Source organism: Falco biarmicus, chromosome W, assembly GCF_023638135.1.
Source record: "Falco biarmicus isolate bFalBia1 chromosome W, bFalBia1.pri, whole genome shotgun sequence".
Lineage (NCBI taxonomy): Eukaryota > Metazoa > Chordata > Aves > Falconiformes > Falconidae > Falco > Falco biarmicus.
The window spans coordinates 2,760,901-2,783,330 of NC_079310.1; the positions used below are offsets into that span (position 1 = coordinate 2,760,901).

Consider the following 22,430-nt stretch of genomic DNA (forward strand, 5'->3'; position numbering starts at 1 on the left):
GCTGACCAAGGGGTGGCCGCTAGCGATCTTGAGGGCAGATCGAGCAAACCCGAGGTTACTGCCACTCCTAAAAGCCCGGAGGCCTCGTGACGGAAAGCGGTGGGCGGGATGGAATAAGGCGGAATCTCACAGTAACAAGAGGGACCTCACAGCAAAAGTAAAAGGGAAACTTTTGCGTAGGAAAAAGAGGAAGCTAAAAACTTCCTTTAGGTTGTTTTAAGAATTGGGGAATTCCTGGAATGTAACAACTGAAATAGCGCTCTGTGTCTTGTATGTTCTATGTGTTGTCTTGTTATATGTTCAAAACTCGGAGTTATGAAATGTATGTTGAAAAATACTAACATTCTGGTAATTCGTGGCAAATAGCGGAAAACTTAACACTCTGCTTAAGACCAGGAAAAATTGGTTTTTGTTTATTGTTTGGTTTTTGACAATTGTTCATTGAAATGCATACTTTGTGAACTGTTAGTGTTCCTAAGAGTTTGTACATAAGTGCACGGTACTGTATAACATACTGCTTGTGTGACTGCGGGCTGCCCGGAGAGTGTGAATGGTGTGATTGAGATGCGCATTTTGATTTTTCGTGTATAGCTTAATTATTTTGACTGAGTGTGAGTGCAAGAGTGCTTGAGAAAGGCGTTTGAGTGCAAAACGAGTAAGAAGCTCTATCAGCGTTTCTGACCTTGGGTGGCTAAGGCGGCCGGAAAGAAAAAGAAAAAAACAAAGTAATTAAAATTGCAAAATGGGAAATGGAAGGAGTAAGCCCTGTGAAAAATCGCCCTTGGGTTGTATATTAAAACATTGGAGTGATATCGTAGGACATGGTGGTACCGAAAATAGAAGGAAATTGGATAAATATTGTAATCAGTGGTGGCCTTTGTATAAATTGGAGAGTGATGCGAAATGGCCTCAGGAGGGAGGAACGTTAGATTATAACACTCTCCTGCAATTAATGTTGTTTCTGAGGACAGAGGGAAAATGGGATGAAGTATCATATGCAGACATGTTCTTCGTCCTCCGGGACAAACCTGAGTGGCAAAAGGACTGTGGAGTAGTACCCCCTCGGGATCCTATGGTACTAGCACTAGAAAGAGTGTGGGATTAACATCACCTGATCTTTGATTGTGGCTCTAGAAAAGGATAGGAAAAAAACCGAGACCTAAACTAGAAAGATGTTCTTGTTGAAATTTTTGTGTTAAAAAGTTCAGGTTGCGGTTTCTTCTGTGGAGCAACCAGAATGAAACATGTTGTAAGATATAAAAACTTGTACTGCTGTATGTAAAACCTGAGGCGTGTGTGTGTGTAAGTGTTGGGGTGAGTTTGTACAAACCCCCGTACCCCCTCGAAGGTGCGACTGAATCATGCTGGGATGCAAGGCAGGATGTTTTCTGTTTGCCTGGGAAGGCCTGATATGTAATAACACAGATTTAAAGCAACAAGGAGCAGATTTGCATTCAGGGTAAGAAAGAGTTAAAACAGAAGTGCTGCTGCAGAGGCAGGCTTGTGTAACCTGCAGAGCAGGAAGAGCATCTCCTGCCCCGAACCCTTCTGCTGGGGAGGAGGAGGGGGTTGCTATTGCTGACAATTGAGCAGAAGGACCTGACAATGTCACCTCAATTGCTGCAGCATTTGCAGTACAACAGGACCGGTAACGGCCCCTCTAGGGCAGGGAATGGGTATGAGGTGGAATTTCAGTAAATACAAAACCAACTTACTTGTTAAACTTCAGTAAAAAAAAAAAAATAAATAAATTTGTTACAGTTGTGGGAGCTGCTGGCCACCAGGAAAACATCCTGAAACCTTTAAAGTACAAACTAAGAAAACAAATAATGCCAAATTCACCAAAATCTTTGTTGGGATGAGATTTATTAGAACATCTAGACGTTTAAAAAAGGAGAAATGAAACTAAAAGTTAAAAATGATCAAGTATTTGAAATCTTGAGCTTATCTTTAATTCAACAGAAAAGAGGAAAAGAGGACCTCCCTGGAGTAGAAGAAATTTCTAACCAGGCGTATCTGAAAATAAATTCCAGGAAAGGTGAAAAATGCTTTACCTGTTACAGTAAAAATGATAAGGGGGAGGCTTGCCCAGTTCAGATAAAAACAATATCCCTTGGTCAGCAAGGCTGTGGGGATATTGGCAGAAAAGCTGAAATAAAATACACTCTGTAGTAGTTCTACTAATGTAAATCTGTGTGTTTTGCCATGACAGTGACTTGTTATGGGATGTGCAGATGAAACTCTGCATTGACAACGAAGTACAAGGAATAAGGTTGGTCAGGTGCCTCCTACCATAGTCAAGGGCAAGACTGGGTTGGCCTCTGTGTTTGCCACCAAGAAGAATCTTGAGCTCCGCTGTTGGCTGCAACCCAGTAGGCGTTGAGCGGTGGGAACATATGCCATGCCAGACCCTGATGTGAGGAATGGCCCCCTCTGTTACAAGAGGGTCATCCAGGAAGGAAGAACATAAGGTGGCCCATAGAGGCACTGATTTGGAAATTGGAAACTGCCTGGCCGACCGTGAGGCCAGATGAGTAACAGAGGAGGTAGGAAAGGAGGAATTACCCTTAATACCAGATGATAAAATCCAAACTGTAAGTACAGATCAAGAGCCAAACTATTCTAAAGAAAACTTAAAGGTAATTCAGGACATGAATTATAAAATAAAATTATGTAAGTGGACTTATTTAAGGGATGGTTGTATAGTGGTACCATCCAATTTAATATGGGCCACAGCCCTATTATTAATAAGACGCATTGGGGAGCTGATACTTTATATAAAGTCTAAATCAGAAATTGAAAGGGCGAAACTTGTATACTGTAATAAAACAGGTGACTCAGCAATGTGAAATGTGTTTACGCAATAATCCCAATACAGCAAATAAAATAAAACTAGGGAACATTAGCAGAGGGAATGTTCTAGGGCAACATTGGCAGATCGATTTCTCGGAACTTCCTTGAAAAGGGGGGTATCGATATTTGTTGGTACTAACAGATACCTTTTCAGGTTGGCCAGAAGCCTTCCCCTGCAGAACTGCTAAAGCCCGGGAAGTGACCAAAATACTACTCCAAGAGACAATACCTAGGTTTGGAGTCCCAGCAGTAATGTCCTTGGATAGAGGACCACATTTTGTGTCCAGAATAGTACAACAGATCAGCCACCATCTAGGAATAGATTGGCAATTACATACCCCATACCGACCACAATCGAGTGGCCAGGTGGAAAAGATGAATCATCTAATCAAACAACAGATTGTCAAGTTAGGCCAAGAAACAAATCTAACTTGGCCCCAGTCTTTGCCATTAGCTCTTACACGAATTCGAACTAGACAGAGAGCAAAAGAGGGGCTTAGCCCATTTGAAATTTTATATGGACGACCCTATGGGGTACAAAAGGGGATGTCTTCACAGACTGGTGAAGAAACAATGACTTCCTATATGGTGGCACTAAACAAACAATTAATAAGAATTGAGAAGCATGTGATGGGAACACGCAGTAGGGGTCTGGATGGACCTGTTCACGATATACAACCAGGAGACTATGTATACGTTAAGTGTTTTGCAGATAAAACCCTGGAACCACAGTGGACCGGACCTTTTCAAGTCCTACTCACCACCTACACTGCAATCAAGGTTGAGGGACAGAATTCTTGGATTCACCATACCCGGATTAAGAAAGCCCCTGCAACTTCGTGGAAAGTAACCCCAGATAAAAAAGAACTGAAACTCAAATTTACTCGGACAAATGGGAACAATGTGGGTGGCAATTAAAGCTGCAAAGTGGGAAGCCTATGTAAACAGGCAGAAAGCCCGAAGCAGCCGTTCTCCTGAAGAATTCCCTTGCTGCCGAGAAGATGGTACACCCCGTGGCTCGAAGCAACCGAGTCGACGGGCAAGGCAGAGGAGGAACAAACTGTGGAGAAAAGAACCAGAACAATGGGACACTAAAGCAACAATGGCCGAACTTCCCCAGGACTGGAGTAGTCCAGGACACCATGTCTGAACTCCGGAAAAGGTTAGATCAACGTAAGAAAGATCGTGAGGCGGGCAGGTCATGGTATGAAAACTGGTTTAATATCTCACCTTGGCTAACCACTTTGTTGTCTGCTTTAGCAGGACCACTTATTATGTTGATTCTGGGACTTATATTTGGGCCTTGTATATTACGCTACACTTTATTAGAGAACGGTTTGACATAGCTAAATTGCTTATTTTAACTACGAGGTCTAGGGCAAAATATAAGAGTGTATCTATTAATGAGGATGAAGATTGTTGCGAATGCGTTATGCCACGTGAAAACTACGCCTATTGTAATTGTGAGGTATTACCTTGTGAGTGTTATGATAAATGTTGGGATTGTGGAAAAAGGTTTGTTCGCAGTGCCGAGAATGAAAGCAGCGTCTAATAAACAATAATAGGATAAAAAGAAAAAAAAAAAAAGGGGGGATTGTAAGAAACTATGGCCTAGGGTATTGTTTATTAAGATTTATGTTAAGCCCAATGTAAAGATTAGGCAACAAAAGATAAGATAACCGCCAGGTGTCCAGGATGCCGCTTGTGCATATGAATGAAGGGTCAACACCTCCACTACTTCATGAACACGAAAGTAAAAAAAAGGTATAAAAAGGGACTGTTTGAACTGCTCAGGACGGCAGTTGGTGGAGCGCAGACTCCCCTGTCGTCCAGCGCTGTTTTTGCTCATATTCTACTTGCTATAATTAATAAAAATTTTAATTGGATTATGATCCGTTGTGGTCTCAATTTATAACAGTATGGTGACTAGTCGTGGGTGCGGTGTCTGGTCACATAGGCACACAGCTCTGAGGAGACAACTACAGTTTTGAGGAGACGCCTGCCCCTCTTCCTCTAACAAAGGGGAGACGGGAGATGCCTGCCCTTCTTTCTCTAACAAAGGGGCTATCTAAAAGAGAATGAGAAAAGATGAGAGACATTCAAATGCTATCTAGAGGGAGGGAGTGCTAAGTCTCCTTGCTGGAAAAGATTGGGTGGTCACAATCACCTGAAGAAGATCGGGTGGTCACAAGGACATGAATCACCTGAAGAAGATCGGATGGTCACAAGAACATGAATCACCTACAAACCTGCAAGACCACCACATTCCAGGAAAGGGACTGATAAGCTAATTAACATACGAAGTGGGGTTTAGGTAACGAATATGTATAGGCGTTAATTGAATATTCATTTGTTCATTGTATAAATGTGAGATGGTTCGTCACTTCGGGCATGCACGCTTGTGGAGGAGCGATCCCCCGTGCATCTGCGCGCAATAAACATACCTACTTTATAACTTTCGAGTTATAGAGTCTAATTCCACACGTCACCTGAAACATTCTGAACATCAATTTTTGTTTTTATAAAAACTTATGCTACAATATTCAAAACTAGAAGTATTACTTTTTTTTAAGATTTTCTTTTAAATAAAGACACTAAACTACTCTGTTCTGTAAAGTTGCTAAATTGCTAATCGGCCTGTTATTCCTGTTATGATTTGTATGTTCATCCTCTTAAATAGTCATAAAAAGATATTATAGGAAGTTATATTTGCACAGAAAATAATTTAATTACAGTTTATGTTAAAAATCACTCATTTCTAATAAGAAATAAAGGTTTCTCATTCTCACAAATCCAGCATGACAGAAACAAGATGAAAAGCACTGACATCATATTAAGCACACTTTTTACCTTTAATACTGCTAATTTAATTACTAATCAACCACAGGAAACATACACAGCTGCAATAAATCTAGTAGGTTATATTCTATTGGCTTAAAATTATTTATTTTCCAACTACATTATCTTATCTTTGCTTAACACTGCACAAACACATTCACAACCTTCAAAATATCTTAGTATTTGTTTTTGTATTTAGTCAAAATCCATTCCAATCCAATATAACAAAGCATCTCAAGGTTTATTACTGTCTAATTAGTAGAAAAAACTCTCTCAAATATTATCCACACCAAAAATAAACCATTCTTGGACACCAAAGTAAAAAAAAACCAAAATAAAAGAAGAAAACCCCACATCTCACAGAAAATTATTAAAACTAAAACCTTTATGAGGACAATGATCCAAAAACAACAAAAAAAACAACCACACCAAAAAAACAACCAAATACCAAAGAAAACCCCTCTAAAAACAAACTATGAAAATACAAAGCAGCAGCACATGATTTCCCTAAAACAAAAATTTAAATATTGCTTTCATTTCAGTATGAATTTAGGTAAAGTTTTTGCCATTCTTGCATCTTTTTTTGTTGATCTCCATCTATTCATCCTGTACAAGAAAATAACAATTGCACCTGTAAGAGTAAAAAGCAAATATGTAAATTACATCACTGGTTCCCAAAGCGTTTGGACTGAAACAGAACAAGGTCTTACAAAAAAAAAAAAAAAATTAGTCAGGATGAATTTGGTACAATGCTCTGGGTGATGCTCTGTTTGTGTTGAGAAAGGAATGTACTCTGAATAATTAGAAAAGATAAAGTGGGCACCTGAAGGAGATAAGGAGACTATCAAGTCAGGAAATCGTTGAACAAAGAAAACTGAAAAAACAGAAGTGGAGGTTGAAAGTCCTTCTGATTACTTTTCTTGTAATTATTCCTAAACACAGCGCTAGAACTACACAAACTATGAAGCAAGCAGTCTCTTTCAGTGGAACAAAGCCATGACGTACCTCCTCCTAAAAGCTTATAAAACTAAAATTATCTCTTGACCAAAGAGAATCCTGCAATGATCTCAAATTTATTTCACCCAGACTCCAACTCCCAAGATCATTCCTAAACCATCTTTCAAATTCAAGATAAAGCAAAGCGAGGTTTGAACACTTTTCAAATACATATGAAACAAACAAGGTAAAGAAACAGTGTCTCACTTCAGGTCCAGGAGCAAACAATCATGAGGAATAGACCAGGTTGGGATTTTTTAATAGAATAGAGATATTATTTTAAAAAAAAAATCAAATTAATCTAAACAATCCTCTCCCCCTGCCACCCCACGCAAAGAGAAACATACTGAGTTTGGTGGAGGTTTTTTAGGATACATTTCTCAGGTCCAGGAAAGCACTTCAGAAGAAAAAATAATGAAATATCTCCTCAAAATATACTAATCAAGACAGTTTTGTGGAGTCTGATAGAATCACTGTTTGGTGATCTGCCACATTAGAAGTAAGGACATAAAAATGTCCCACATCCCAAATCAATAACCCAGAGACCACCTTATAAAGATGGCATGTTTCCAAGTCACTGGAAGTTTAATTATACACACAAAAGTCAAAGGAAAAAAAACTATATGGGGAAAAAGAGAAAAGACTTTGTCCCTTTTTCAAGCCATGAGGAAGATCACCTCTCACTCCCTTATTATAGACTGCAATGACAAGGAGAAAGGGAGAGGAGTTATTAATAAATTTGTTATATCATCATCTTAGTAATAAAAGTGACAGATCTAACTCGAATTTTCCGATACATAGTTAAGCCAATAAGCAATTCTTTTCAGAGTTGTTAATGCCAAATATAGTTTCAAGTAGCTGGTGTAAAAGACTAATTTCACTTCAATTCAGAAAGTAAATTTCATCTTACAGTGTAATGCAAAAATTAAATGTAACTAAAAAATATGTAGTTCTTTCAAGTATTGTCATAACTAATGACAGTAATTGAAGTACTGAGGCCTGAGCAACAGGACCTGAGCCCAAGTTGACCTTTAGATGAAGCCGCCAACCGAATGTTTTATGTTTTATATATATATATTTAGTATCCAATCATTCACAAAAAACGCACAATCATTAGTGAAAGATGTAACTTAGAATATAATCATTATCAAAGATATAGTGCATCCTTCCTCGCTTAGAGGCATGCAGTCAAGGCTATGAAACCAGATACATGGCCTTGCTTGAAAACCGGTGGTTAAAATCAATTAGATAAGGGAAACTCCCTTGGTTCCTCCCTGAGCCCTGGCCAGGTTTTAGAGGAATATGAGGAGAGTGAAACCAGATGTTTCTGCATTTGAAAATAGGTAAGCTTGTTTATTTAACAGTATTAAAGCTGGATCCTCTTACAGTGACCTCACCTATAAGTGGGTGTACTGTGTAAGATCTCCCAATTGCTAGGAAAGACTCTCCAAATCCTTGCTGTAACTGGGGCTCCCCAGCGACTGTAGATCTGGATGATAGTAAAGTATTAAGGCAATTGGTGATGTATCTTTCTTAACCACTACAGTCTGTCATATGTAGCAGTGATTAGACACATTACCTTGTCTTGTTTTATTCTTGCTGTATTATTTCACTTACTATTCTATTACTTTAAATGTAAGTAAAGATAAACTCACTACTTTAGGTGTCCATCTCCTTTGTGCTGACCCCATCTACTGGCAAAACAGTAATTCAAAACAAAAGAAAAATTTCCTCCTGAATATATATGAATATTCAAATATTATAATTAATATATAGCTCAATCTAGGTGCTAGAGAAAAAGAAAGTTCTATTTAAATATACTTTAATTTCTACATTCATCAAATGAGCACATTTCATATAATTATAAAGTAACAATAAATCTACCACATGAACATGGTAAAGCAAGGAAATGGGCATACAAATGTTGTTTTAAGAGTATGCTTACACTATACAGTAGTATATGCAGACAGCAAAAATTTCTAAGCCATGTTAGCTTAGGTAGCAAAAGCATTCCAATTTTCCCAGCTGTAGCACCAAGAAACAAGATTTGCAAACTCAGGAAGAGCACTACATTAATGCAGCTATATTGCCTGTGAAATTCTACCTTGTTCAGTGCCACGTATCACACAAACATAACTGTACCCACAGATGGATTTTGATCAGTAGGAAGATAAACTCCATTTGAGCTTAGTGTTTCTTCTTGGATAGGTGGCTCTGAAGACCTACACGTAGCCAATTAAACACTAGACAGACCGTCCTGGTTTCAATTGGGATAGAGCTTATTTTCTTCTTAGCAGATGGTACAGTGCTGTGTTTTGGATTTGGTGTGAGAAAAATGTTGATAGGACACTGATGGGTTTTAATTGTTGCTGGGTAATGTTTATACTAGGACAAGGACTTTTCAGTTTCTTGGGCCCTGCCAGCCAGAGGGCTAGAGGGGCACAGGAAACTGGGAGTAGACATGGCCAGGACAGGTGACCCAAGCTAGCCAAAGGGATATTCCACACCATATGATGTGATGTCACGCCAAGTATATAAACTGGGGGAAGAAGGAAGGTGGGGACATTTGGTATTAGGAAGACAAATACCATAAGTAACCGCTATGCATGATGGAGCCCTGCTTTCCTGGGGATGGCTGAATGTCACAGCACTATCAAAACTAGCTGGCTGCAACAAGGCTTTAATACCATCCCATACCAGGTTAACTTCAATAAGTAGTTCCCATGCCTTGCCCCAGCACAGCCACCAATCCCCCACAAAGTTTCAAAAGTTCATCTACTGTCAGTGCTGTTCTCTCTCTCGCTACTTGGCAGGAACCAGCCACAGCTGCACAGTATCCACATCAGCCAACCCACCACCCCTGAAGCAAGCCCACAGCTGTATATTATCAATGTTAATTAACCCAGCTTCATTCCTCTACAATTCCTCTACAGCTGAACACCTGCCTGCCCATGGGAAGTAGTGAATTAATTCCTTGTTTTGCTTTGCTTGCATGTGCAGCTTTTGCTTTCCCTATTAAACTGCCTTTATCTCAACCCACAAGTTTTCTAGCTGTTACTCTTCCGATCCGATCCTCCATCCCACTGTGGGGGGAGTGAGTGAGTGGCTGTGTAGTGCTTAGTCACCATCCAGGGTTAAACCACAACACAGACACATTTGGGTGAAATTAGTAAATATAAATTTAGGCCTTGGGAGAGACTAAAGACTTGTGGTATTATTTTAAAATGAGTTTTTCTTTTGGGGATGTTAAGTAAATATTGTAATAAAACTAAAATTTTTTATACTTACCTTAAAACACTGGAAATATCCAGTCCCTCCACTATTTTCAGAAGGTAAGCAATACTTGCTTCATCAAAAGCTATGTCAACAGACCAGACTTCCTGCTGGGAAGTACAGCAGTGGTAAAAATGATAGAGCTTATCATGACAGACCAGAAAAGAAAATATGAAAATGGAAAGGTGTATCTAAAAGCTGTTTTGAAATGTTTAGTTTTCAAATTTCAAAAACAATTAATCAAATTATTATGAAAATAGTTTTCCCTTACACAGCCTGGAAAGGGATTTCTGTAGGAATCTAAAAACACATAACATTTTTTGAGAAACTACTAGTCTATTAAAACACTCATACATAATCAAAACCAAAAGACAATAACAGAAATGATAATACACAGACATATAGGTTGCAATACCTTCATATTAGATGCCTCAGTTTCCAGCTTTGTCAGGTGATCTGAGTTGTCCTCTAGCTCCTGTCGGAGGTTGGAGTTCTCCATCTTTAATGCCTCAACTTGCTTTAACAACTGGTCATATGAAGCTACAGCCATCCTGGGCTACCCTCAGTCCTTGAAAAATAAGAAATGATACTAGGCTTAAACATATCTAAACATAAAATTACATCTCAGTCTTTCCCATTTACCACTCAACTTACTAAACATTTCATTCAAATCCATGAAACCAAACTATAAGTGCCTAGAACTAACATCACTTCAGTGGCTTTTTTTCAGTAGGCTTCCATTTGATACATGATTCAGCAAATGAAAGATGATGATAACAATTGCTTTAGGTATTAGGGGAAGCCAGAATACACAAGGAGAAATCATACCATTATACAAAAGCATCCTTACTTTTAAGTACTTCAATTATAACAATAAGAAACTAAGGAGATAATAGATCATATTTAATCATTTTGAGTAGCCAACAAGCACTGTCAAATTGTGCTTGCAAAGTGCTTTGCTTTCAAATAACAAAAATAAAAGGCTTCAAGCAAATTGTTAATTTCAATTGACTTGATAAGACTCAGAGCAGAATTTAAAATTGTCTTTAGACAATCTATTGCTATAACTCACTTAGCACATGAAAATTGGAAGCAAATCTGAATAACAAGGTTTTTTTAAATGTATTTTTACCTTCTCCTCCTGATAAAAGTTTCCAAAGCCCCCTCTTCCCTTTGTGTAATGTTTGTTGTTGTTTGGCTGCTTTTTTTTTTTTTTTATGACATGGAAGTGGGACATCAGTGCTAAGAGACAGTATTTTACTGTTGACTAGGAGTCACTTGTTGATTTATTCAGATGTCAAGTATTACAACTCCACAGGTTTTCAGATTAAAACAAAACTATTTGAATTAGTTGATTAATGCAAGTTGAGTAATCCAGAACATCTCCAATTTTTATTAAATAACAGATGTCCAAATGGACAATAAGCTACACTTTGCTCTAGGCCCTCGTCAGCCATACAGGGTTCACAGCCACATATTTCCTCATTCACAGCAGAGACCATATAGCAAGTCCAAATTAAAGCAAGGAATGGTTTACACTTGGCCCTTTAGTTTGAAGCTGTAACACTTTACACCATACACAGAAACATATTCACGATCCATGGGGCTAGAATCAGTTTAATTAAGAATAAATACAACTTCACTCCAGGTATGAAGTCACTATACTGGGGAGTCGAGAGGAAAGGAAAGACTAAGAACTGTTTGTTCTGATACCAATTTCATACTTTATCCAACCCAAAGGAAAATGCATGAGAAAGAACACAACCCACCTTTTGTAAATTCACTATTATGATTGAGAGTCAAGCACCCTTTTGCACTCTAAATCTGGATCTAGACCACTCTGCAAAAAGAAACTCAAATGGAAGAATGGAGATAACCCCTATTGCTAGATTTAAACCAAGAAATAATTTCAGGGATGCAGGAACTTCAGACTTTAACTCCATCAATATAAGAAACACCTAGAATCTAGGTCTCCTAGATCCCTAACCTATTTTCTCATTCTTAGGAGATAGAGAAGAAATCTCTTACCAAAGTAAAATGAAGTTACAAGAAATTTCACTATGCGCTGTACTGAATCAGCAGTTTGCATGAATACACATATCAAAGCAGAATTTCAAGTTGGATATAACTCAGACACTAAAAAAAAAATTAATCAGCAGTCTAGATTTATGCAAATGTACTGTTAAGACTTAGACATGCATTTTTCTACATTAAGAAAAAATTAATAGTTATAACTGCACAGGAAACAGAAATTTAGATGTGCTTTTTTTAGTCTGAAACCCCCAAAGAGATAGGCAAAATCACCAATGTTCTCTGAAGACTTACAACTTTATATTGAATGGTGATTTTTTTATTTGAAATTAATAAACAATATACACAACATACCCTGAAGAAGTTCTGTTTAAGAACCCCAAGCTCAACAATTTATGATATATTAATTAAATTTATTTATGGAAATATTTCAGCCTCCATTACTAGGTTTTCGTCAGTCATAAATGCTATTACTACCAGAACTTCCTGTAGAACAAACTAGTCTTTTCAGTACAAAGTTAAAGAATAAAGTGTAAAACCTTAACGTCTTTTTCTCAACAATATAGACAGAGTACTAGCACTGTCCATACATATAGACAATATATTTTCACTACAACCTATTTGTTTCAACTTTAAAAAAAATCTTCAACTGAACAATTGTTTAGTCACACATGGTAACTGAGGCTGATTTTTTTTTTTGTTAGTGAATAAGCTCTATAGCTACTTCAGAGATCAAAACTCAGTGGAAAAAACAAAACTATTTTCTCCAGTAATGCCCAATTCAAACAATACTGAAGTCAACTGGGATTCCAGTTCATTACACTGATTTTGGATTATGAACTTCCTTGAAAGAACAGTAAATCAGACCTCTGACTCGCCAATAAGGAAACAGAATTTAGCATTCTACTACCACCACTACTGGTAAGCAGATGTGCTAACAACCAAAGATTTTTCACATTGTAGCTACTATTCTTAAAATAACAAATTATGATCATTGTGCCTACAGTTCATTAATATCTAGATTATAATTTAGTAGTTAGAAAGAACTATCAACTCTGATTTCTTTCTACAGCTGCAAGTTTTACCCAACTATCCTGTAATAAGACAAATATCCTTATTACTCTTTACTATTCTATTAGTTATTATAATTCACTCACAAGCGACTAATGGGGAATTGTTTCAAGGGCATGTCACACTGAATTCAGGATAAAACCAAACTTATTCAGTGGTAGATCATACTGTCATTAAAGCATATTTTTGAGATTTTCAAATTAGTGTCTTATTAATCTTTTTAACACATTTTAAAACATCTGTTGAAGTACTAAGTCTAAGGGTTCTGACTTGCAAGAGATTACTACTAATGCTGGGATGGCTAGAACAGTGCCTGCCCTACCCATCTCTGCAAGGTGAAAAGAGAGCTCAGCTGCTCATATAGCAGCTACTGAACCACCTGCAGATTACTTCCTGACTACTAATATAATCTGAAATAAGCATGTGTTTAACTTAATATGCTGGGCCATTAACCACAATGGTTCAGTTACTCTATGAGTATTTCCAAAAGACAAGCAGAGCTGACACAGGCAAAAACCCTACACAACTGTTCCAAAGTAAGCCAGCTCCACCCATTAATTTCAGCCATAAAACTATATAAAAATTGCACGTTTATCAATACACTTAAAACATCAAGAAAATCAAGTAAGGTTTATTTTGCCCTTTTTTTTTTTTTTTTTAATATATCAAACCATGCTGACTTGCATCAATTCAATTGCTCTGTTGCCCAAATCTTTTATCAGTTTCTCCACTCTTCTATCTGAAGCTTGATGTTACATTAAATAATCTACGTATAGATATCCTTCTGCTTGTCCTTTTTCAAATCTGGCAAAATATCAGCAGTCTTCCAAGTCTTTTTTTGGTATTTAAGAATTCATCAAAGTATTGCACCTCTAATACTGTGTTCAATTTTGGGCCCCTCACTTCAAGAGAGATGTAGAGGTGCTGGAGTGCATCCAGAGAAAGGTAATGAAGCTGGTGAAGGTTCTGGAGCACAAGTGTCATGAGGAGCAGCTGAGGGAACTGGGGTTGTTTAGTCTGGAGGAGACTCAGGGGGGAACCTACAACTACCTGAAAGGAGATTGTAGGCAGATAGGGGTAGGTCTCTTCTCCCAGATAATAAGCAACAGGACAAGAGGACACAGCTTCAAGTTATGCCAGGGGAGGCTTAGATTGGGTATTAGGAAAAATGTCTTCACTGAAAGGGTGGTCAAGCATTGGAACAGGCTGCCCAGGGAGGTGGTGGAATCACCATCCCTGGAGGTGTTTAAAAAATGTGTAGATGTGGTGCTTAGGGACATGGTTTAGCGATGGACTTGGCAGTCCTGGTTAACAGCTGGACTTGATGATCTCAAAAGGTCTTTTCCAACCTAAATAATTCTATGATCAGTGGGATAGAGACTATCTTATCCAGTTCAGTTTGGAGCAAGTTTTCCAGGCCTGCTAATTTAAAAATATTTATCCTTCACAGGTTTTAACACTCTCCTTGTATACTCACTGAAAAATACTCCATCCTCCTCAGGTCATAAAAGCCCATTATCCCGATTCTTTCCAGATAGAGCACAAAACATATTTGTGCCTTTTCCAGTATCACACTGAAAAATAACAATATTTCTACCTGGTGGCATGCCTAAGCCTTACTAAAATGGCTTTTGTGAATCTATTTAATCTTTCCGTCCCTATATGCATCAAAGAACAAACCCAAAAATGCCTACTCAGTAGAAGGGTATAGAGAAATCATACAGGACTTGTAGAGGAATGAAGGCAAGTTAATTAACATTGATAATATACAGCTGTGGGCTGGCTTCAGGGGTGGTGGATTGGCTGATGTGGATAACGTGCAGCTGTGGCTGGTTCCTGCTAAGTAGTTAAATAGCTCTAAGGGGGATGGAAGAGGAGTCTTAGATGAAAAGGGAGCTGGAAGAAGCAGAGGGAAGAGAGAAAGAGAGAGTACACCCCCAGCTGTAGGAGAGACCCCAGGAGAAGCAGGGAGCCTGGATGAAGAGAGGCTGGTTGGAAGAGGAGCCTGGAGAAGAGAGAATCTGGACACTGCAGAGGCAAGAAGCAGGGTGGACTGGCCTGAAGAGGACTGAGAAGCAGCACTGACAGTAGATCTACTTTTGTAAACCTTATGGGGGATTGGTGGCCATGCTGGGGCAAGGTGTGGGAACTACTTATTGAAGTTAACCTGGTATGGGATGGTAAAAGCCTTGTTGCAGCTAGCTAGTTTTGATAGTGCTGTGACAGAAGGGAGGTTATTTTGTTTGGGTTTTTTTCCTCATCTGGTCTATGTAGCACATGGACATAATGAATACTAAGAGGGCTCTAAGGCTTTGGATATATTTAAACAGAATGGAGAAAACAGCATGGAATAAGTGTCTATGAATGGAACAGCGGTGTTATACATCTCATACCTTCAGTTCTTCTCATTTGTTTTGCATTAAGTGTGCCCAGGTCATCAGTCAGAGATATGTGGGAAGGTGTAGAAAAGTCATCACAAACTACTCTTTGGTTGCTCACAAGGTGGTTGTTTTAGTAACAAGGACTTCATTGCAAATTCAGTAAGTTAGAGTTGTCTTTGTCAAAATTTTTTTGTGCATCACTACTAAAGAGGAGGAAAATGTTTTATCAGTTTCTTGGAGTCTCCTTAAAAATACAGAAGCTTGGTTCCAGGAAACTACTCTGCATATTTGTGTACTATCAAAGAACTGTAATTGTGATAAAATATTCAGAAATTAAGCACATTAGAAATAACAAAAAAGGGAATAGCAAAAAAGTTTTGAAATAAAGGTGTACTTTCAACAGAACAGTAAGGAAAAAGACTTGTTAGAATCACTCTATATTGTATTCTTCATATATATGCACAGCAATTCAATAAAAATACTTCTCTACCAACTGAAGAGTTGTACATTTCCTACTACACCTTTTATAAGGCATCTTTCAACATGACTATCCAAACCAGTCTAAACTGAGTTTTTGCTGATCCCTTAAACTATTAAATTAAGGTTGTAGTCAAAGTCCTACACTTAAGTCACCAGAAAAGACTTTGTGTTTACTGCTTGACTGTGTTACTGTAAACAAGCAGTTCAGCAGTAGGTGTCTTACACCTTGGTTTTGCAAAACCCAAGATTTTAGGTCATTGTCATTAAAGTCCAAACTGCTAGAATAAAAGCTGCATATTTGACAAAAAGAAAGAAAGGACTAACCCATTAATGTTTCCCAGAGTATTCAGGTTAAGTCACAGATCTAAGCATATCTTTGCAACATTAAATACATTAAGAAGTCAGGGAATTTTAGGGTTCATTAAACATACAACATTCCTCTTACAAGAATCCTCAGCATTTTTGCTACTATATAGCTCACAGGTGGCCACCTATTAGTGCATTTCTGAATGCAGCAGTACAGCCCTGCTTCCGGTCCCTTTACAGCTCTCATTTTCCAGATAAGAGAAAAAGCTGCTGCAGCGAAGTGGAGACACGGCCCCAGGCTGGTGCCACACACAAGGGAGCTCCTTACTGTTTCACAACGGGACATGCATCATCCCCAGAAAAACACGTCCAAATTCCGATCCCACAGGCAAGGGCTGCGCAACCTGAAATACCTACCTCCCCTCCCCCTTCTCCCCATCGCTGCAGGGCAGCAAGCTGCGCCAGAGCACAGCGGTAGAGGCTTTGTGACCCTTGCCGGCAGCTGTCGCTGTAGCAGCATTAGGGGCCAGGACAACCTCAACCCTGCTCGCCATATATCCCTTCCCTTCTTCGTTATCTGATGCTCCTGCTGTTCTTCAATATGGTCCTCCTCCTCCCCTCTATGTCAGCGAACCTTTTTTTTCTTTTTCCACCTATTTAAACCACAAAAGCGCTTTTTCTCCCTTTCTGGCGCCGCTGCTTCCGTCACAGGCGCGGCTAAGCACCGCAGAGAGCCGTCCTCAGTTCCTCCTATAGCAAGGCCACCAGGAACCAGCAGCGCTACGCCGCCGCGCTCACTCACCCCATCTCCGCAGCCGCTAGAGCTTCAATCGCGTTACAGTCGACCCCACCCGCGACCAGCGGCTGCGCTAGTGCCGCGACCAATACGGCCCAAGTCACGTGCCGCCCGGCGCCGCCGCACAGCCAATAGGGCGGCGCGCCCCGGAGATTATCGTCCTTCCCTCCCGCCGGAAAACAGTTGCGTACCGTGTACTCTGGGCTATCGCCCTAGGTGAGAGGGCTCTGGTGAGAGCCCCTCCCTGAAAACGTACTTTTCGCCACATTTAGCACTTGAAAGGACGGCGAGCTGCTGCTCTCGACACCGGGAGCAGCTCTGCCAAACACAGCACGCGTCGCCGACATTAAATATTTCAGAGGGGCTAACGAGCATCCGTGCGGACTGGACAGCACTGTCACGGGGGGGGGGGGGGGACGACACGACACGCTTCTCCTGAGTGACTACCGCATTCCTCTAACGCGGATTCATCCACAGCCTTAAGGGACACAAAAAAAATAGTAAAATATTAAACCCACACCGATTAGCTGCCAACAGTAAAAAGCAGGACCCAAGGGTACACCTCTGCCTGAAAATTAATGCAAACGAGGCTAGACAAGTTAAAACACTAGTTGCATCTGAATAACTCTGTGCAAAGACACTTTCATTCCAGAATAACAAGGCTACTTTAACCTCAGCCAATATTACAATGCTATGGAAAGGACACACCACTAAGTACTTAAGCCATCTCAAACCTGTTGCCAGTCTAAATACACCTATTATGCACACATTACAGAATATGATTTCTGTTAACATGTGACCAATACCCCCTGCTCCTGACCCCTGGTAGCATGGTTAGCATAACCAACGCCATTTTCTAAGACAAACCGCCATAACATGCAAGTGTGCTGATCACATATCACTCCCTTCTCTCTTCCCCTTTTCAACACTGTAGTTGTCACCAGGATGTGATGGACCCCCATTATAGAAGAGATAAACCCCCTGTCAGCATTAGGACCAGCATTGTTGCCAGGATGTGGTGCCACCCGATATGGAATAGGGAAGCATAACAGCACATGAGGTATTGACTATAAAATAAAGCAGCTGCAACTCCTAAGCAGGACTTAAACCAGAACTGCTGCTGGATGGCAAAACCCATGATCTCCCAGTAGTCAGGGATGCCTTCACCATTGTCGTCTTCTTCTAAGGATTGAGTGACTCATATTCTTTTAGGTAAAGTCTGAATCTAGATTATGAATACTGTATCACATGCTGATTATTAAGAATTTTACTCAATCTGGTGATTTAAAAGTCCAGGTGACTAAAAACTCCAGATCATAAGAAAGCTACACTGATTACCAGAAACTCTGTTTAACTGAAAGCTATGCTAATTGCTAGAAATTCTGTGTAACAACAAACTAATAATCCCCAGAAGAACCTGCCTGTCCCTATAGTGTTAAGCAACAACATATGCTCATATTCCAACTTTTGGATAGGTTTTGAACCATTGAGAAGGCAGGCAAGATGTTATCATAAATACAAAAGCATCTCCAATTCTGTATTTCAACATTAATACTTACTCTCTAGTCATGGGTAAGACATTTAAATTCTCCCTGTGTAAAATATCACAAGTATCTGCATTACTCAGGTTGTGAAGATTATCATTCTATTTTTCCTTTCAATAAAAGAACACAGCATTGATAATATTTGGATATATAAAAAGTTTCTACATGTACTAGAACAGCCAAAGCTGAGCCAATCAGCAAAGCTGGTAGCATCTCTGTGAAAACATATTTTAAAAAGGGTAGAAAACACTAGACAGAGAGGACAAAGGGAACAAGAAGAGAAAAACAGAGGAGAAAACCAAGGCTTCCATTTGACAGTCTTTGCTTTGTTTGAACAAAAAAGTTATTTCTTTAATCCTTCAAGAACTGCAACTCCTTGGAACACGTGCACACATAAAAAGTTGCAATGACTATAATCAAGTCTCACACTACAAAGATTCAGTCAATTGCTTAAGGTCAGGAAAGTAAGTCCACCAGCTCTTCTCTCAGGACCAATACAGAATTTGATTCATCATTAGTTGTCTTCTGTGATAGTAGAGATGAGCCAGTGCAGGATTGCACCCCTGGAGAATAGACTGGTGCTCCCAGCAAGCACAAAGCACCTTCACAGATGTGTAGTGGTCTACTCCCATGACTGGAGTGCTTCAATGGAGGAATACAAGCTTTTTAGGGAAGGACAGGATGGGAAGATGAGGAGGGGAAGGTGTCCTTTGTGAGACAACAGCTGGCATGCATCAAGCCCTGCCTAGGGATGGATGAGAGGTCACTTCAGAGTTTATGGATAAGGATTAAAGAGAAGACAGGCAAAGGGAACAGCATAATGGGTGTCTGCTATGGGCTGCCTTCTCAAGAAGAACAAATGGATGAAGCCCTCTACAGACAGATAGGAGCAGTCTAGCATTTGCAGGCCCTGGTCCTCATGGGGGAACTTCAACCACCCTGATATCTGCTGTGGAGACAACACAGCAGAGCATAAGCAATCCAGGAGGTTCCTGGAGTGCATTGATAATAACTTCCTCCTCTGAGTGATAGAAGAGCCAATGAGAAGGGCTATGCTGGACCTCACTTACCAACAACGAGTGGCTTGTTGGGAATGTCAAAGGCAGCCTTGGGTGCAGTGACCATGTGGATGGTGGAGTTCAGGATCCTGAGGGCAGGGAGGAGGGTGAAAAGCAAGCTCACAACCCTGGGCTTGAGGAGAACAGACTTTGGCCTCTCCAAGGATTTGCTTGGAAGAATCCCATGGGATAAGGCCCTGGAGGGAAGAGGGGCCCCAAGAAATCTGGTTAATATTCCAGGATCATCTCCCTCAAGCTCAAAAGCAGTCCATCCCAATGAATACGAAATTAGGCAAAAATGCCAAGAGACCTGCATGGATGAAGAAGGAGCTTCTGGCAAAACTCAAACATGAAAAGGGAAGTATACAGAAGGTAGAAGCAGGGAGAGGTAATGTGGGAGGATGCAGTGGGTTGACCTTGGCTGGCTGCCAAAGCTCCACCCAGCTCCACTCTCACTCCCCCTCAACAGGTTGAAAGGAGAAAATAAGATGGAAGAACTTGTGGGTCAAGATAAAGGCAAGGAGATCACTTACCAATTACCATCACAGGTAAAATAGACTTGACTTGGGGAAAATTATTTTTAATTGGCAATAAGTTACATTTGACTAGGACATCGAGAAACAAAAACTAAACACACCTTCCTCCTCCTTCTTGACTCCTCCACCATCTTCCTGTCTCCACCACCACGAGCAGCACAGGGGGAGATGGGCGTTGTGTGGTCAGTTCATAACAGTTCCTCTCTGATGCTCCTTCCTCTTCATACCTTTTGCCTGCTCTGGCATGGAGTCCCTACTACGGGCTGTAGCTTCCTTCAAGGTATATCCACCTACTCCAGCTAAAGTCTTCAATGGGGCTGCACTGTTGATGTCTCTTCCCCCCAGCATTCTTCACTGACTTTGGGGTCTGCAGATATTTTTTTTTTTTTTGCACACACTTTTTTCTCACTTCTCTCTCAACTGCTATGCAGTGTTTATTATCCTCTGTTAAATATGTTATCACAGAGGTTGCCATCAGCTTCATTGATTGACTGAGCTTTAGCGAGTAGCAGGTGTCTGTTCTGGTTTTGTCTGGCACAGGGAAATCCCATAGTCTCTTCTCACAGAGGCCACATCAGCCTGCCGCTGCCCCTACCCCCAAAAAACCTTGCCACATAAACCCAATACAAAGGAATATAGAAACACTGCCTGAGCATGCAGAAACACGGTTAGGAAAGACGAAGTCCCACTTAGAGTTGATTCTGATGAGGAGAGTCAAGGGCAACAAGAAGGACACCTGTGGGAAAATTAACTTGGGGGGGGGGGGATTAGAGAAAAATGGGACCCAATAGAAGTATAGTATTACAGAAAGCTTTTTAGAGTAAAACATAGCCATCGCCTTCAGGATAGTTGGCATGCACGGAACCCACATCACCACGGTTCCCTAAGCAACACATCCTGCCAGCTCGGCACATGCTGATAGGAGTAACAGAGGATGGAGCAGAGTGGTGAATGATGAAAGATGTGCCACATATCTAAAGAATGATATATTAAGTTGGGAAACATCCAAAGGCCCTTATTGTTGACATAAAGGATGTACTAATTGCTAATCCCTTGGATTTTTGTTTATCTTTAAGGCGGCCATTTGGTCCTAAGTTCTTGTTGTCTGTGCAACATGGCAAAGACAAGGAACTTTAAATCATGGTCACTAGTTTAGCGAGGGAAGAGTCTGAGCAGAGACAAAGAGGTAAAAAGTTTCACTGGAGGAAGACTCACAATCTTCATCCTGAAGACCCCCAGACGACCACTCCTCAAGGACATTGTGCAGTGCGCGAGATATGTAAATGAGTCCCCAGAACGGTCCCAGAAAATTAATGAATAGGTATGAGTAGCCTGTATAAAGAAGACACTGAAAAGTCCCCTCGGTGTGCATGACTTTGGTGGAGTGATCCCCCATGCACCCAGCGCTGTCAAATAAAGATAACCTCTGCTCGCTTGTATATTGGTAAAGTAATTCTTCAAATCAGTGGAGACCCTGCAGCCACGCTCTGTCATGCTCCCTGCAGGAATGGGAACTTGATGACACCACACAGCTGATAAGCTGCATAGCAGTTGTCACACGAAGAATCCATGAGATGTCTGTGGCTGAGCCAACCATTGTGGTGAAATTACTTTTCTCAGATGAAATAACCTCATTGTAATACTAACACACACCTCCGTCTCAAAGTTACCTGCCTCCAAGGTACTACTACACCTCACTGGGCACATGATACCAGTTTAGTAACAATATGTAAGACTAGAGTCTCTCAAACTCCACCTAAATGTGATGGAAATGGACTAGTCCTGGACTGGAATAAGTCCAAAGGGGGAGGGGAGAGTTGTCTAAACTCCTGGATTACCCAACTCTGATTCAGTGTTCACAAAGCTAGGTCAAGCTGACTCACTCTCTAAAGCTGTTATGAATGAAGGGACTAATCAAGGGAGTCAGCCTTGGGGAGCATGAGAAACACAGAACAGAGAGTGAAAAGAAAACCATTATCTAAGTTACACAGAGAGAAGCCTTCAAGTGAGGAAAGTTCTGGCTATGAGAGGAGACAGGCTGATAAGGTGTTGCAATCCACCGCCATCAACAGAAAATTAGTTGAAAATAGGACAAAGATAATTGTGGTAGTGGGAGATTGTGACCTCCAACTCAAATAGCACCGCCCCCCCCGCCCCCCCCCCCCCCCCCCCCACCCCCCCCCGGTAGAGGACAAAACCCTGCTTGAGGAGCATGCGTAGTTAGTAGAGAACTTCAGTAAGTGCTATCTGAGGATGCATACTAATTT

At 40.4% G+C, this 22,430-nt stretch overlaps 1 protein-coding gene across 11 annotated transcripts in view; it reads right to left on the bottom strand.

The window, feature by feature from the left end:
• LOC130142038 (adenomatous polyposis coli protein-like) overlaps positions 1–22,430 on the bottom strand; it is a 130,736-nt gene that overhangs the window by 102,842 nt on the left and 5,464 nt on the right. For 6 of the 11 annotated variants that reach the window (XM_056323442.1, XM_056323443.1, XM_056323439.1 and 3 more), the window contains one exon: positions 10,376–10,528. In XM_056323442.1, the coding sequence (XP_056179417.1) occupies positions 10,376–10,510 (135 nt within the window). In that variant the 5' untranslated portion in view covers positions 10,511–10,528. The other 5 variants (XM_056323438.1, XM_056323436.1, XM_056323441.1 and 2 more) reach the window with 5 other exon arrangements.